The following is an 18,318-nucleotide window of genomic DNA, read 5'->3' on the forward strand; positions in this document are numbered from 1 at the left end:
TCCCGGGATGCATGGATGGAGCAGGCCCTTCAACTTTGCTTGCCTCCTGACAAGACCCTACTGCAATGTTTTGACATATCAGCTGTTCAGAGACATTTAAAATCTCGTCATTGATTTAAATAGAAAGGATTGCTTTAAAATAATGTACATTAACATTCGGACAAAATCAAAGCGTTAAAATAGACTCCAAAAAAGTCGACCTTTCTCAGTTTATCCACACCTCCATGGTGTTTTGCGGGAGTTTTGGACAGGCGGACACCTGTCGGTGGAGCCGGGTCGGTCCGCCCCCACTTGCCGCTGGTGGGATTCCGCGATTTCGAGCTGGGGCTGTTTGACCCTCCGGACTCGCCGTCATCATCGGGAACTGTTGTTAGGCGGACGTGTTGTTTGCGACGGAAAGCGTGACGTGCCAAGACGGACGGCGAGAGGGATACAGGCCGGGTCGAGAGGGATACAGGCCGGGTCGAGAGGGATACAGGCCGGGGCGAGAGGGATACAGGCCGGGGCGAGAGGGATACAGGCCGGGGCGAGAGGGATACAGGCCGGGGCGAGAGGGATACAGGCCGGGGCGAGAGGGATACAGGCCGGGTCGAGAGGGATACAGGCCGGGGCGAGAGGGATACAGGCCGGGTCGAGAGGGGTACAGGCCGGGGCGAGAGGGATACAGGCCGGGGCGAGAGGGATACAGGCCGGGGCGAGAGGGACACAGGCCGGGTCGAGAGGGGTACAGGCCGGGGCGAGAGGGGACGGGGACGGCCCGAAGAGCCTTCCTTGAGCTGTGGAGCGGACAACAAGCCGAGACATGGCGACCGATTTCAGTGAGCGCATGAACCCGTCGATTTGTGAGATTGGCAGCATGTCCCGCGATGACGACAGGGACAGGGACTGGGGTGAGTGTCCGGCCGGGGAGCGGGGGTTCAGTGCCTGTCGGGGCAAGCGGCAGGGAGAGTGCTCTGCCGGGGAGCGACAGGGTGAGTGTCCGGCCGGGGAGCGACTCCGGCCGGGGATACTCGCTGTAGGTCAGCCCCTGTCAGGATCGGATCTGACTCTATAGTCATGGTTATTTCTATGAAAACCACAAGTTCTGAAAACATTCAGTTGTTTAATATCACCAGCAGATTATATAATGGAGTATTTAGGAACACGGTTCATTTAATCACCAGTTACGATCACCCCTTTCTGTTAAATATAGGAATTGTTATCCCTGGGATAACAGGGGTCACATGGGATAACATATAGCGTATCAAATGTGTAAACGTATTTATGAATATTATCAATACAAATTTTCATTAATTTTGTAAACGGGTTCTCATGCTCTCAAGTATCAGCCTAAAGCCCTTTAAGCCCACACCTCTAATTGATCGCATTTCCTGTTTCCTCATTTGTCCGCTGTTGACAGTTCAATGCTGAGATCTGAGCCCAATGTTTACGGTCATGGGAGCGCTGATTTTATTGGTAACAGGATACGTTCAAATGATTCACAACGGGAAGTGAGCTTGCCATCATGGAACTGATGAAATATTGCGTGAAATTTCACCAGGCAAAGCACGATCTCCGTTTCCCATTGACGACCATCAAATGGTTTTATCGAGGTCATGAAAGTCACGAGGCAAAGTCCTCACAATTTCAACCACTATCGTGGCTATCGTGTCAGTGGTTTCTTGAGGTGTCAATTATGTACAGTTATGATCTCTTATTTAATGATTTCCACAAGGCTTCAGCACAATTGTGGCTGGAGTTTAGCAAACTGCTGATAGTCAGGAAATTATGCGATGGTCATCACAAGCTCTCCGACGTGATGTCTGTACAGATGCTTAGAATCTTCTGATGGCCGAATACTACATCTGAGTCTTTCATGTACTGGAGAACAGACATTTTTTTTCCTTTGGTGTCAGTCAAGGTTGAAGAAATCATACACCAGCCTCCATTTGGGCATCCTAACACTTGGAATGGCCAAAAGGTTCTTGTTATTTGGTAATTTCCCCCATCGCAGCAATACTCACAAAATGTTGACATTAATGTCAGAATATTCAGATTGAGTATAGATTTTAGCAGAATATGGGCATATGTATGAGAGCATAGAAATATGGTAAGTGATGGCATTAGTCATTCAGGCCAGGCAGCCATGAATGGTGCATACTGACTGTACAACAAAGTGGCATCACTTTCACATGCATTGTCTGTGAATGTTCATGAGGATCAATCATTATCTCACTAAATGGTGATACCATTTTGAGAGGCCAAGTGACCTACCCCTGCTTTTAATTTGTATGTTTGTATAAGATGTTAAAACAAACTTCCAGCCACTGCTCAATCATTTGCATACTGCTGATGAGTAGCATATGGGACCACTTTATCAGGATGCCATTTGCAACAATGAGCTAAAAAGGAAAGGACCCAAAGTGAGTTTCAAAAATACATCAAGAACTTTCTGAAGGTATGTCGACCTTGGCCATGATCATCTTGTTCATGATCACTTCCCCTTCGTCATGCCTTATTCATACTAGAAGTGTGAACTATGTGCAGAGCCCATGTGTTGTAGTGGATCAGTAGCACATCTGGTAAAGCTGCTGTCTCACAGTGCTAGAGACCCAGGTTTGATCTGGACCTTGGTTGCTGCCGGTGTGGAGTTTGTATATTCTCCCTGTGACTGTGGAATTCCTCTGGTTGCTACCCTCACCTCAAAGACTTGAAGGTTGATAGGTTAATTGTCCTCTGTAAATGGTCCCTTGTGTGCAGGGAGTGGATGAAAAAGTGGGAGAACAGAACCAATGTGTTTGGGTGATGGTTGGCATGGTCAGAGCCTCAAAATAAAATGATGTCCCTTTCGGGAGGAGATAAGGAGGAATTTCTTTGATCAGAGGGTGGTGAATCTGTGGAAATCATTGCCACAGAAGGGCGTAGAGGCCAAGTCAATGGATTTTTTAAGGCAGAGTTAGATAGATTCTTGCTTGGTAGGGATGTCAGGGTTATGGGGAGACGGCGAGAGAATAGGGTTAAGAGGGGTAGGTAGATCAGCCGTGATTGAATGGCAGAGTAGACTTGATGGGCCGAATGGCCTAATTCTGCTATCACTTTTGAAATGACTTGTGGCTGAAGGCACCAACGGCTCCTCCAAACACTTGCTGATTAAGAATCCTGTGATCAGTCAATGCTATCGCTTCACTTTTGATTGAAGCATTATCAAACCCCTTGCTTATATTTTCTTAACATTCTCGGAGAACTTCACAGATCTTTAAATATGCCAATATGTGTCAACTCCAAATGTCTGGAGGGCTATATACGCAAGCATTCTTTTATTCTGTGAGGGCTGTTTTAACCCTTTGCCCACCAAAGCTTCATATGATGGTGTTGCAAATGGAAATATACTGGAAGGAAGATCATTGAATGAGTGAATGAATGAATCTCTTTATTGTCATTGCACATGGTACAACAAAATTTAAAAGTCAATCCCACGGTGCGATTCACAAGAGCAATTAAAAGGTAAAAATATATACATATTAAAAAAAAAATTACAGATAAATAACACTAGCAGCTGAGGTAGAACCATTCAGTTGAATGTGAGTGTTATTTCTTATTTTGCATTGTTAAGCTCACATATGGCTATGGGGTAGAAGCTGTCTCTGAGTCTGTTTGTGCGAGTTTTGAAAGACCTGTACCATCTGCCAGAGGGCAGCAGGTGGAACAGGTTGTGTCCAGGGTGGGAAGGGTCCTTCAGGATGTTGGCTGCCCTGCCAAGGCAGCGAGAGCTGAAGATGTCCTTCAGGGAAGGCAGTGGGCAGCCAGTGATTTTTTGTGCGGTGTTGATGACCCTTTGAAGGGCTCTCCTGTCCGCTGCAGAGCAGCTGGCATACCATGTGGTTATACAGTACGCCAGCACACTCTCGATGGAGCAGCGGTAGAAGGACACCGGCAGTTTCTACTCCAGGTTGTTTATCCTGAGGATCCTCAGAAAGTAGAGTCGCTGCTGGGCCTTCTTGACTGCTGTGGTGGTGTTTGTAGTCCAGGAGAGATCCTCCGTAATTTGTGTGCCGAGGAATCTGAAGTCTGAGACCCTTACCATACAGTCCCCATTGATGAATAGGGGTTTGGGGGCTGCACTGTTCTTACGGAAGTCTATGATAATTTCCTTTGTTTTTGTGGTGTTTAGGATGAGGTTGTTGTCTGAACACCACGCTGCCAGTCTTTGGACTTCCTCCCTGTAGGCTGTCTCATCTCTTCCTGAGATACGTCCAACCACAGTCGTGTCGTCCACAAACTTGACGATGGTGTTGGTGGAGTGGGCGGGGGCACAATCGTGGGTGTAGAGGGCGTAGAGGAGGGGGCTCAACACACAGCCCTGTGGGGAGCCGGTGCTGAGTGTGATGGGGGTGGAGAGGTGATGGCCCAGTCTGACGGTCTGGGGGCGGTTAGACAGAAAGTCCTTGATCCAGAGGCAGATGGGTTGGGAGAGTCCTAAATCCATGAGTTTGGTGACCAGTCTGCTGGGGATGATGGTATTGAAGGCAGAGCTAAAGTCAATGAAAAGCATCCTCACATAGCTCCCCTGGTGTTCGAGGTGGGTCAGTGCAGTGTGAAGAGCAGTGGCGATGGCATCCTCAGTGGACCTATTTGCTCTGTAGGCAAACTGGTGTGGATCGAAGGTGGGCGGGAGGCTGGCTTTGATGTGCTGCTGGACCAGGCTCTCGAAACACTTCATGATGACTGGTGTGAGAGTGACCGGTCGGTAGTCGTTAAGGCCGCTGATAACAGGCTTTTTTGGTAGTGGGATGATTGTGGCAGACTTCAGGCACTATGAGGCAGCTGAAGAAGGTTGTGCCAAGGGCATTACTTTGAAGAATCTTGGAGTAATGTCATGGGGCTTGGAAAACTGACCTCCAACAACCACAATCATCTTCCATTGAGAGAGGTGTGACTCCAACCATTGAACTGTTTCCCAATCATGCACATTGTCATCAAACAAAATGAGCGAAGAGCCAAGAAATAGTTTGATCAAAGATAAATATTATTTTAGAAGTGGAGCAGACAAAATGTGTAGACCTTCATTTTTAGCAACTCTGTTTTACTGATAATGGTTCACTCAAAGCAGTTGCACTGATGGGATGCAGAAATAAATTCATCAGTTCCTATTAGCGGTTTGACTTGAGGACACTGAAACAGGATCAAGCTTTGTTTAATAATCGACCAAATGTAAAGTGTGTATGTGCAGTCACATGTGGACTGTTAGTGTGTGTGTGTGTGTTATGCCTAATGTTGGCAAAAATATAAGTATGTTCAGTGACCTGAATATGCTTTTGTTTTCTTGCCAACATTATTTCTCGTTATAGTTTAGTTAACCAAATCAGGTACATGCTAATGTTTTAAATGTATGGAAAGATCCCATGACAATATTTGATATGTTTCCTGGTTAAGGATCTGTCTTTTGTGTTCAGGAAGGTTAATCTTGTTTTGGTGTTATTCACAATGTGTACCATAACTTTGAACAGAAATGCAAATACAAATTTTGCAAGATTTCAATCATGAGTTGGGTAGATGATAGTATCAATGCATTGAATTTATTTCCTGATGTGGAAGTAGATTTTCTTTTTTTCCACTTAAGATTTGCTTGAGAACTGCAAGAGTGAAATGTATTTTTCCTCCTTGTAGTTTCTATGCTAATAGTATGTAAATTATCTTGTTAATTACTTAAATTGTGTTCAAATATTTCCTTCCTGCTGCATTAAAGTGTGGTGCTGCTACTTTCCACTCTTTTGAATTAATTAATGAAATAATGGGTGGAGTTGATCATGTTTTTAACTGGCAATCTTGCATGGAGCTACTGCAGTCCACTCAACATGTGTTCTTGGATATTAGCAGTGTAAGATAACAAGTCGAAGATGAGGTGGAGGTCAAATGCCAGAGCATTCTCCAGTCCCTAGCGTAATCTGGAGACCTTGACAAAAGATAAATTAACTGATTTTCTTACTTTAATTTGCTAGCATTTAAGTTTGTTGAATATTTCAGAAGCAGTCAAATCCCATCAGGGCTTCCAGAAGTCGGGTGTTGGGATCTGAAGCCAGAGGCCTGCTTACTTGAAGGCCCTTTTGCATTGTGGATGTTTCTCAGATACAGGAGTTTGGCTTGACAACCCTCTGTATCTGTTACATGTCTATGCAGATATATTTTGCCATTAGGCTGATACATCATTGGAGTTTACTTTTGTGCTGAATTTCCTAGCACTGAAGGATGCCCCGCCTTTAATTCTAGACTCCCCACTTTGCACCCTTCAAGGAGAAAACATCCTCACAACAATTGCTTTGCATGGTTGTTCAGAATTTTGCTTTGTTAATCTTCTTCTTCTTTTCGTGTCTTTGAAGCTGGTTGGTTATATGACAGTTTCCCATTCCTTTACACAGTCCTTTGCGTTTTTATTGAACACTGCAAGATCCTTTGGGTTGCACTGGTTGGGTAGTAGGGGGCAGACAAGGCAGTGCTGCATTGTATGGTCCTCTTCTCCACATTCACAGGTGGTTTGGCCAGTTTCATAGCCCCATCTGGCCATGGCAGCTTTTGATCGCCCTGTTCCTGTTCTCAGGCGGTTGAGCGCCTTCCACTGGACCCGTGGTGCTTCTGAGCCCGGAGGGAGGGCTTCAGAAGGAGGGATACCCATGTCAGTAGGAGGGGGGTCGTCCTCAAGCCTTTTTGTCCATAGTTGGAGTCTGGTTTCATCCCGTGATGCTATTAGGGGCTGGACATTAGCTGAGAAAGCTTCTCCTGGACTTCAGCTGTTGGGCCGGGGGTACACGTCCGTTGAGGAGGTGGCGTTCATCACTAGTGGCCTTGGTCATCTCTACTCGGCTGGCGACTTCCCGTCTCACATCAGCAGGGGCAATGCCAGCGAGGAGGTGCAGGTTGTTTATGTTGGTGGGCTTCAAGCAGCCAGTGATTGAGCGGCAGGTGTTATTCAATGCTGGGTCTAGTTTCTTGGCACGGGATGATCTCTCCCAAACAGGACACGCATACTCCGCAGAGGAGTAGCACAGGGCCAGAGCAGTAGATCTTAATGTGTGCTGTGGCTCCCCATTTGGAGTTGGTCAGCTTCCAGAGGATGTTATTTCGGGAGTTAACTTTCAGTTTGGTGTTTTTGATGTGTTCCTTATAGGAGAGAGTGCGATCCAGTGTTACACCGAGGTAGACAGGGTTGGTGCAGTGCTCAAGAGGTGTTCCAGACCATGTGATGTTAAGGGGTCTGTTTGCTTCCCGGTTCCTGAGATGGAACGAGCAGGCTTGGGTCTTTGCAGGGTTTGCGTGTAGGTGGTTGCGCTCGTAGTGGAGGTGTAGCTCATCTAGGGCTGAGGTGAGATTCGCTTCTGCAGCTTCAAACATACTAACTTGGGATGTTACACATAGGTCGTCGGTGTAGATGAACCGTTCAGTGTTCTGGTCCATTGGCTGGTCATTGGTGTAGATGTTATATAATAGTGGAGCCAGCACACTACCTTGAGGCAAGCCATTCCGTTGTCGTTGCCAGCGACTTTGCCTGTTGTTAAGGACAACATTGAAGCGCCTATCTTTCAGGAGGGCTCCGATGAGGTCCATGAGTGCCAGGTCTTTGGTATTCTCCAAGATCTTTTTTTGGAGGAGGCGGTGATTCACAGTGTCATGCTTTGTTAATATGAATTGTAAATAGCTGAGACTGTAGTATTGATCTCTCTGCCATTAATTGCAGGTTGGCAATATGAAAAAGTCTCATTTATTCGTATGCTTTTCCAAAAAAAAAACTATTGAAGGAATCCCGTGTCATGGTAACTGATGTCATACTTAAATGTCTCGCATGTTACTATGAGTCAAAGTTCAGAGGACACGTGTTGCTGGGACGTAAAGGAATGGTGGGTGAATAAGACTTAAAATGGAATAAGTTAAACTGCACTTCAAGAAAATGTGAGAAGAAATTGTATCCTTGTACATCATCGAAACAACTCCAGACAATTAGATGATTAAAGAGTCAAGAGTGTTTTTTTGTCATATGTCCCAGATGGAACAATGAAATTCTTACTTGCTGCAACGCAACAGAATATGCAAACATAGTATGATATGACAAATGAGAGAGAGAAAAGAAAAGCTCAGTGTGTATATATACACATACTCACAACATACCCATATATAACACACACACACACACACACACACACACACACACACACACACACACACACACACACACACACACACACACACACACACACACACACACACACACACACACACACACACATATATATATATATACTCAAAAAACAAACAAAACCGTGCAACAATAATAAAAATAGTCTATCGGTTCAGAGCCTATACCATGTTGTAATGTTTAATAGCCTGATGGCTATCAGAAGCTGTTCCTGAACTTGGGCGTTATGGTTTTCAGTACCTTGTTCCCGATGGCAGTGGTGAAATAAGTGTTCAGGATGGTGTGGATATCTTTGTTGGCTGCCTTTTTGAGGCAGCGACTCTGATAAATCCCTTCGATGGTGGGGAGGTCAGAGCCGGTGATGGACTGGGCAGTTTTCACAACTTTTTGCAGTCTTTCCCGCTCCCGGATGTTCAAGTTGCCAAACCAGACAATGATGCAACCAGTGCTCCCTATATGCTCCCTACTGTGAACCTGTAGAAGTTCAAGAGAATCCTCTTTGTCATATAGAATCTCCGTAATCTTCTCAGGAAGTAGAGGCGCTGATGTGCTTTCGTTTTAATTTCATCAGTGTGCTGGGTCCAGGACAGATCTTCGAAAATATGCATGCCCAGGAATTTGAAGATTTTGATTCTCTGATTAAATTTTGGAGAACGCTCCCACTATCAATAATTGGCAGAATAAATGCTATAAAAATGATAGCTCTACCACAAATAATATACTTATTCCAATCTATACCGATATATATATATATATATACCAAAACATTTAAAACAAAATTAGACTTGAATATTACTAATTTTATTTGGGATTATAAAGCACATAGAATTAAAAGAAACCACTTGTGCAAACCCAAAGAGGTGGGGGGACTTGCACTGCCTAATCTTTTATGTTATTATTGGGCGGTGCATATTAAGAATATAATTTACTGGTTGGATAGTTCTGCTCATCAGTTGGAATGGATAAGAATGGAGAAAGAGGATTGCTCACCTTACGATTTAGGAGCGATCATCTTCTCCCCAATAAAATTGAATAATATATTATATAAGAAGAATCCAATTATACATAATACAATACGAATCTGGAAACAAATAAAATTAAATTAAGAAACCTATCAGTGCTAACACCAATAGTGAATAACCCAGTATTTAAACCATCTGATATGGATAAAGCATATAGACAATGGGACAGAGTGGGAATTAAAAAGGTAGGTGACTTATATGAAATGGGAAATTTATTATCATTCCAACAACTAAGATCAAAATGTAAATTGAATAACAACCAATATTTTAAATATCTATAGGTATGTGATTTTATGAAGAAATATATACCAAGATTTCAAAGTATAATTTTAGATCCACTGGAAGAAGCAATGAATATCAAGGTGGAGTCACAAAAATTAATATCATACCTATATAACTATTTTAAACAGAGAATTACCATAAACAGAGGCAATTAGAGAAGACTGGGAAAAAAATTAATGACAAAAATCTCAAAAGAAACATGGGAAAAGTATTGGATATATATACATAAATGTTCGATTAACGCAAGACACAATTTAATTCAATTTAAAATATTACATAGATTATATTATTCAAACATTAGGTTGAATAAATTTTATCCAAATATCTCTCCCATCTGTGATAAATGTCTTTCTCAAAATGCCAATATTACACACTCATTTGTTTCTTGTACAAAACTTCATAAATTTTGGTGTGATATATTTGATATAGTCATAAAGCTATTTAAGATAAAAATGGAACCTAATACTGAAATGATTATATTTGGAGTAAGAGGAGACGGGAACAAATTAAATAAACACCAAAACTCGTTCTTCAATTATGGGTTAATAATAGCAAAAAAACTCATACTTAAATTTTGGAAAAATGCTAATATACCAACATTTAAAATGTGGATCAGTAATATGCTGGACACAGCACATTTGGAAGAAATGAGACTCCTCCTAATAGACAAACAAGACCAATTCTTAATGAGTTGGTCCCCATGTATTGATTTCTTGGAGTCATGTGGTGCTACAGTATCGTGAAAATTAAAAGTTTCAGGTATGGGTGAAAGACGATCTAGAACATAAAAAATCATCTCCTTGTGGCAATTGAATAAACTCCCTCCTGCTTTCCCTCCTCACTTATTTCTTTTCTTCACTATTTTCGTCTTCTGCCTTTTACTCACGCACAATAGCCTATCCTTCACTTTTTACTACCTCTTTTTCCTTTTTCTCTTCCTACTTTTCTCTTTTAAAAAAAAAGGAAGTTGTACAGAGAATGTAATATGTTAACATAATTTTGGGAACCTGTAAAAAGGTACCACTGTATTGTATTGTACTTCTAATAAATATTTTTTTTTTAAAAAGAAAAAAAAAAGATAAAGCATTTAAAGGGTAACTGGTTTTGGTCTCCAACCATCTCACAAAAGGCAGCCAACAGTGATGAGGCAGAAGGGAGAACTCTCTTTCTCTCCCCCTTTCTCTCTTTCTCTCCCCCTTTCTCTTTCTCTCTTTCTCTCTTTCTCTCCCCCTTTCTCTCTTTCTCTCCCCCTTTCTCTCTTTCTCTCCCCCTTTCTCTCTTTCTTTCTCTCCTCCCTTTCTCTCTCTCTCTCTCTCTCTCTCTCCTCCCCTCTCTCTCTTTCTCCTCCCCTTTCTCTCTTTCTCCTCCCCCTTTCTCTCTTTCTCCTCCCCCTTTCTCTCTTTCTCCTCCCCCCCTTATCTCTTCCTCTCCCCCCTTATCTCTTTCTCTCCCCCTTTCTCTCTTTCTCTCCCCTCCCCCCCTTCTCTCTTTCTCTCCCTCTTTCTCTTCTCTCTCTCCCCCCCCCTCTCTCTCCTCTCTCCCTCCCCTCTCTTTCTCTCCCCCTTCTCTCTCTCCCCCCTTTCCTCTTTTTCTCTTTCTTTTCTCTCCTTTCTCCCCTCTTTTCTCTCTCTCCCCCCTTTCTCTCTTTCCCCCCCCCCTCTCTTTCTTTCCCCTCTCCCCCTTTCTTCTTCTCTCCCCCCTTCTCTCTCTTTCTCTTTCTCCCTTCCTCTTCTTCTCCCCCCCTTTCTCTTTTCTCTCTCTCTCTCTCCCCCTTTCCTCCCTCTCCTTTCTCTCTCTCCCCTTCTCTCTTTCCCCCCCCTTTCTCTCTTTCTCTCCCCCTTTTCTCTCTTTCTCTCCCCCCCCCTGTCTCTCTCTCTCCCCCCCTGTCCTCTCTTTCTTTCTCTCCCCCCTTTCTCTCTCCTCCCCCCTGTCTCTCTTTCTCTCCCCCTTTCTCTCTTTCTCTCCCCCCCCCCTCTCTCTTTCTCCCCCCCTTTCTCTCTTTCTCCCCCCCTGTCTCTCTTTTCTCCCCCCCTGTCTCTCTTTCTCTCCCCCCCTGTCTCTCTTTCTCCCCCCCCTGTCTCTCTTTCCCCCCCCCTGTCTCTCTTTCCCCCCCCCTGTCCTCTCTTTCTCCCCCCCTGTCTCTCTCTCCTTCTTCCCTCTCTCCCCCCCCCTGTCCTCTCTCTTCTCCTCCCCCCTCTGTCTCTCCCCCCCTTCTCCCCCCCTGTTCTCTCTCTTTCTCCCCCCCCTTCTCCTCCCCTGTCTCCTCTTTCCCCCTCTCCTGTCCCCCCCTCCTCTCTCTCTCTTTCTCCCCCCCCTGTCTCTCTTTCTCCCCCCCCCCTGTCTCTCTTTCTCCCCCCCTGTCTCTCTTTCTCCCCCCCTGTCTCTCTTTCTCTCCCCCCCACAAGACACAACTCTCTTTCTCCCCCCCCTGTCTCACCACTTTCTCCCCCCCTTTCTACCTCTCTCCCCCCTTCTCTCTCTCCCCCCCTCTCTCCCTACCCCCTCTCTATCTCCCCCCCCCTCTCTCTCTCCCCCTTCTCTATCTCCCCCCTTTCCTCTCTCTCTCTCCTCTCCAATTTCCCCTCTCTCTCCCTTTCTCTCCCCCGACTCCTCTCTCAAATTCTCTCTCTCTCTCCCTCTCCCTCCCCCCCTCTCCTCTACCTCCAGCCACATTTATATCTACAGTTCACTCCACGAGTATGTGTGTGAGCCGAGCAGTGTTTCTCATTCTGACTCTGCTCCGTGAGCTGCTCGTATTGACAGTAATCGTGTCCAACTCGTAACTGAAAACGTGTGGTTTGCATCTGAAAATCCCCCCTCTGTCCACGGCTCCCCCCCCACGCACACACTCACACAGATAGAGACACACAAACACAACCAGAAACACAGACACACACAGCCACAGAGACACACACACACACACACACAGACACACACATACACAGACACACAGACACACAGACACACACAGACACACACAGACACACACACACACACACACACACACACACACACACACACACACACACACACACACACACACACACACACACACACACACACACACACAGACACACACACACACACACACACAGTTAAATCCCACCCGTACTCCGGCCCAGACATTAACCCCGACACCAATGTTAACACAGTCTCAAACCTCCAACCTGGTCTGCTGTTGTACTGGCACCGAACGAGTTAACACAACCCCCAGGTCTGTTTATCCACTGTTTATCTGTCTCCCGCAATTATCCGGCCAGTTGTCTTTCATTTCAGCTTCAGGTCCTTTAACTCTATCCCCCTACGCCGCTGATTTCATACAAATCTGACCCTTTCTCGCCCCCCCTCTCACGCACACACCGCCCGCCTGCCCGCTCCCGGCGTTTAACGTTGAATACTCACGGCTGAGTTTGCTGCGGTGCTGGGGCTTGCTGTCCTGTAGACTCCCACAACTGTTAATATGACAACTAGCTACTGTTGTCATATTATATTATTTTGCCTAGATATTTAGATAGATAGATATAGATATGCCATTTATTGTCACTATACATGTACAGTGAAACTGAAAGCTGCTCGTACTCAGTGCATACATACAATTTTACACAAAAAACAAGAAACAGAAAAACAAAACAGAAGGGAGATGGGGGGGGGGGGGGGGAATAGGTGCACAAATTCTACGGCGCTACATACATATATACATATATACAGATGGAAGTCCGTGTTGGGCGGTGTAGTCAGTGCATGTGTGGATTTGAATTTATGGTAGATATAATTCTCGGGAAGCAGCTATTCCTGAGTCTGTTTGTCCTGGATTTGATGCACCTATAGCGCCTTCCAGAGGGCAGCAGGTCGAACAGTCCAAACGCAGGATGGGAGCTGTCTTTGGTGATCTTCTTTGCCCTGCTAAGGCAGCGGGAGGTGTAGATGTCCATCAGGGAGGGGAGAGGGCAACCAATGATCCTCTGCGCTGTCCTGGTTACCCTCTGAAGCCTCTCCCTGTCTGCCATGGTGCAGCTGCCATACCATGCTGTAATGCAGTATGTCAGCAGGCTCTCGATGGACGAGCGGTAGAAGGTCAGCAGCAGGTTAGAGTCCAGGTTGTGCTTCCTGAGGACCCTCAGGAAGTGCAGCCGCTGCTGAGCCTTCTTGATGACCGCCGTCGTGTTGTCCGTCCAGGAGATGTCAGCCGCGATATGGACGCCGAGAAACCGGAAGGTGTTGACCCTCTCCACACACTCGCCGTTAATGTGTAGGGGGACTAAGTCGGTGCTGTGCCTCCTGAAGTCGACAATGAGCTCTTTTGTTTTCCTGGTGTTCAGAGCCAGATTGTTTTCTGAGCACCAGGTTGTCAACTTCAGGACTTCCTCTCTGTAGGCTGCCTCGTCTCCCTTTGAAATAAGTCCGACCACAGTAGTGTCGTCAGCAAATTTGACGATGCGGTTGTTGTTGTGGGCCGGACTACAGTGGTAAATTTCTTGGTAAAGCCAGCAAATTCCGATCAAGGAGAGTCCGAGGTTCACCAAAGAGGTAGATAATAGTTCAGCACTGTTCTCTGGTTGTGATAGGATGATTCAGTTGCCTTATAACAACTGGGAAGAAACTGAGTCAATAGAAGAGAGGTTGGTTTGTGTGGTGCTCAGGGCTGTGTCCACAATTCTCTGCAATTTTTTGTGGTCTTCGATGGAGCTGTCTGTAAACGAAACGGTGATGCATCCTGAGAAAACGCTTTCTATGGTGCATCTGTAGAAATTGGTGAGATATGTCGGGGACATGAGAAGTTGGTGAGAGTTGTTGAGGACAGGAGAAGTTGGCGAGAGTTTAGTTTAGTTTAGAGATACAGCGTGGAAACATGCTCTTTAGCCCACCAAGTCCGTGCCGGCCAGCGATCCCGGCACGTTAACATTATCCTATACAGACTATGGACAATTTTTACATTTACCAAGCCAATTTGCCTACATTCCTGTACATCTTTGGAGTGCGGAAGGAAACCGAAGATCTCGGAGAAAACTCACGCAGGTCACGGGGAGAACATACAAACTCCGTATAGACAGAACCCGTAGTCGGGATCGAACCAGTGTCTCCGTTGCTGTAAGGTAGCACCTCTACCACTGTGCCACCGTGCCTCCCACCATTGTAGGGCAATGCAACCTTGTATATCTGAATTTCTAATATGTCTTTTTTTTCCCCAAAATCAGGGACTTCAGTATTCATTACATTTCCTGAACCTACTCTGTTACCTCTTCTTCCCTCCCTCTGCCCTGACTTTTTACTTCTCCTTGCCTTCCGTCTATGAGCCTCCAAATTCGACACGTCATCTTCCCAGCGCAGCACGGCCTACCAACACTTTTCCTCCATCACTCTTCCTTGTTTCAACCTTTTTAAGCAATCATTCCCTCACCAATTCATTGGTATTCTCTCCTTCCCAGGCAAACATAGGAAGTGCAACCTATCCATTTCCACATGCCCCTTCCTACCATTGAGGGCCCTAACATCCCTTTCCAGAGAAACAGCACTTTAGTCTTTGTGTTGCGTTTGATGCTCTTAAAGCTGTTTCATTAAATGTCTTTATGAGCATTTCTGTTTGGTCTGCAGTGTGACCCTGAACTCCCTGTTGCCTGACTTTTCAGTACTCTGGCCCCCTCGCACTTAGAACTCTTGTACTGTTCTACTCAAGATCAACAAAAACATTTGGGTCCATTTGGAACCTTTGGCAGAATCTTGGATTGACATTAAGTTCATCAACTCTAGATTGTAACCAGAGCTCCTATTTTCTTTCGGACATCAGCTGTGCTTAATGAGTTTGCTAATGCCATGTGTTCTTTGCCGAAATTCTTTAATTTTAAAACTTGTATTCCATCATTGTCATCCCTTTTGCTATTTTAGTTTCTGCCGACATTAATTTTGTCACGGGTCGTTTTCATTTGTTTCTGCCCTCCCACAACACACATCCAAGTATTTTTTTAATTTATGGATGGGTAGGCATTGACCTGAAACATGCCGACAGCGACTATTTCATCTGTGGATTCGAATAGATGGAGCACCTTGGTCGTCGTGGGCAAGTTGGGCCTGTTTCCGTGCTGAATGGCTCCATGACTCAGACTGACTTTAGTGGGAGAATCAGACTATTCTTTCTCCTCTGTCCAGCAGAGGGTGCTCGTGTTGCATTATTTTCAACACAAGTTCCACATCAGCACCAAATGAGAAGAAATAATTGTCATTCCTCTAAAAATCTTTCCTACTTGATTAAAGCTGTCACTGCATTGAAACTGATTGATATCAAGAGGATGCGCTGCCTAGGAAAAGCGGCTAGCATCATCAAAGATTCGCACCACCATGGCCACACTCTCATTCCACTCCTATTATCGGCAAGAAGGTACAGGAGTCTAAACTATGACCATCAGGTTCAAGAATACCTTTTTCCCAAAAACTATCTGGCACTTTAACACCACAGTACTAACTGAACGGTAAACTTTGGATTGTCTTTGGTTGCACTTAGGACTGTGCTATTTTGTACTAGTTATTAAAAAAAAATTCTGCTTGTTATGTAATTGTGTTTACAGGTTAGTTCTGTTGCTGCGAGTGACATAAATACTCTAATAATAAGTGAGTTTGGTATTCTGACGGTGCATGCCTGAGTCATAGGTCACTCGCGATAAACATTCTCGGCAGCTGTGCTGCTGCGTGTGTGCAGGTCTGCGTTTTGTCCATGGTCGAGGTCAGGCCCAGGTCTCTGGCATTGTGGGCGCTGTTGAATTTCTGCTGGGCCGTCCCCGTCCCCTCCCGGGTGTCCCGTCCCTGTCCGGGGGTGGCCGGAGGTGTCCGGGGTGGCCATGGGCTGGCGAGGCCGGCACGGGGGTGGGGGAAGCACTGGCTCTAGCTCGGCTCTGCCTGTCCCGCAGCCCTGGACTGGTGGAGCGCCAGCCCGGAGCAGTGGCAGCCCGGAGCAGTGCCTTGGACTTTGTAAAGTCCCAACTTTACAATTTCTCTCAATAGACCCTATCCCCATCCTTTTATACCCTGCACTACTGGGAGGGCTGATTATTAACACCAAGCTTCAGGTAAATTACTTTAAAAGAGAAATGTAAACAAAACAGCAGTAATCTACTTTGAGCATCAGCAAGCCAGATTTAAGTCTCATTGTCAAGCAACTGACACTTCGGCTTTCCACTTATCTCATTCACCTTTATAAACGTTTGATGTCCCAGTGCAATTTACAGTAAATAAAGTGAATTGTGATCTCTTTTGTAATGTAAGGAAAGCAGCCAATTTTCCCTCCACGAGGCCTCCTTAATCAACTGTGATAATGGGCAGAGAATCCTATTTTTATTTGCTGATGAGGAGAGAAACATTTGGCTGAACTTGTCAAAACTCTTAAATTGGTTGCTGGATGATCTAAGGGAAGAGGAATTATAGTAATGCGATAGAGCCCACAAGAGAAATGTTCATGAATTTAAGAACATTGCAGTTAGCACTGTTAATAGTGCATGATTTAAACTCATCAATTGCTTAAACTACTCTTGGTTGTTTTACTGTTGGAAATGGCAAGTATTGAATTTTATATTGTATGGCAAAAATCCATCCCAATGCAGGTTTGTGATTTAATTTTTTTTTTTTTTCTGTTGTAGAATCGTTGCTGTTTGAAGAGCTGAATGAGACCAGCAACATGTTTGAAGCTTTGAAAAATAATCCATTTGTAAGTATTAATCATTCATCCTGTCTTCAGCTGCTGATGAATTGGGTTGCAGTTTGGTTGTTCAGGGTGGGGGAAAAGCTTTCCTTTTCTACTCCAGAAAAACTAAGTAGAAACTCGACTGAGAGTTGGATGAATCCAGTCGACATGGATTTGGGATAACTAGTAAACGAATAACATTCCAAAAACATTTCTTCTTGACTAACAAGTAGCACAACTTGGTTGAAATATCCTGACAAATTTGAACTTAAAATGCTGTTAACTGACAAATGTTTAGCTAAAGTATCAGTGAAGAATGCTGCTGATCTCTTTCATCCTCAGAATTATGTCTTTCAACCAGAAACCATTTGTACTCATCAAACAGCAACCATGGTCCACTCCATCACTTTTTTTTGTCAGTATTTAACAGGAACATTTTCTCTCTTTTTGCTCTATCAGTTGTCCTTGTATTTAAAAAAAAAACAGCAATTGGATCACCCCCTTGTACTCCAGTCCTTATAATTAACACTATTTCCTTGGGTATATTTTTCCATACCTGTTGAGAATATTTCAGTGCGTAGATGCTGAACAATTGGATTTGTCTTGTTTCTAATTTTTTACAATTTATAAGGAATTGAATGAATGATCTAGCCATTGCCCACATTCCTCTCAACTTATTGAAATTCTGCACTTTTATCACTTGCTTTTTTGTTAATTTACGTGTCCATCTACTCCACCCAATTACTATTTGTCTTGTTTCTTATCCAAATTTTACAATTTATAAGTGAAGTTACAGCCCCTTGAATGAATGATCAATTGCCCTATTGCCCACAGCCAATTTCCTCTGGCAATACTTTTATTGAAATTCTGCACTTTTATCACTTGCTTTTTTGTTAATTTACGTGTCCATCTACTCCACCCACAATACTATCTGTCTGTCTTGCCATTTTGGCAAAATTATCCAAATGGCTTTCTGTCCCATCTTCTCAGTCATCTATAAATGAAGTGGACAGTTACAGCCCCTTGCCGACCATGTCAATGTATCAATTGTTCCTACTATATCATGTAGCTTAGCCAATTTCTTAGACTGGCCAATAATACTTTTGTAGCTCATATTTTCTTTTTCATATGCTCTGCATATTTCCATTTTTCAGGATCTGCGTTGGTTATGGTACTAGATA

The 18,318-nt window shown here is 44.5% G+C and overlaps 1 protein-coding gene across 2 annotated transcripts in view; it reads left to right on the top strand.

The window, feature by feature from the left end:
• Positions 1–383: 383 nt before the first annotated feature.
• Positions 384–18,318, top strand: part of atf6 (activating transcription factor 6) — a 214,308-nt gene continuing 196,373 nt past the window's right edge. For both annotated transcript variants that reach the window (XM_055641983.1, XM_055641984.1), the window contains exons 1-2: positions 384–890; positions 17,094–17,161. In XM_055641983.1, coding sequence (XP_055497958.1) covers positions 803–890; positions 17,094–17,161 — 156 coding nt within the window. In that variant the 5' untranslated portion in view covers positions 384–802. The remainder of the gene's footprint in view (positions 891–17,093; positions 17,162–18,318) is intronic.

The sequence above is a fragment of the Leucoraja erinacea genome, chromosome 10 (genome assembly GCF_028641065.1).
Source record: "Leucoraja erinacea ecotype New England chromosome 10, Leri_hhj_1, whole genome shotgun sequence".
Taxonomy (NCBI): domain Eukaryota; kingdom Metazoa; phylum Chordata; class Chondrichthyes; order Rajiformes; family Rajidae; genus Leucoraja; species Leucoraja erinaceus.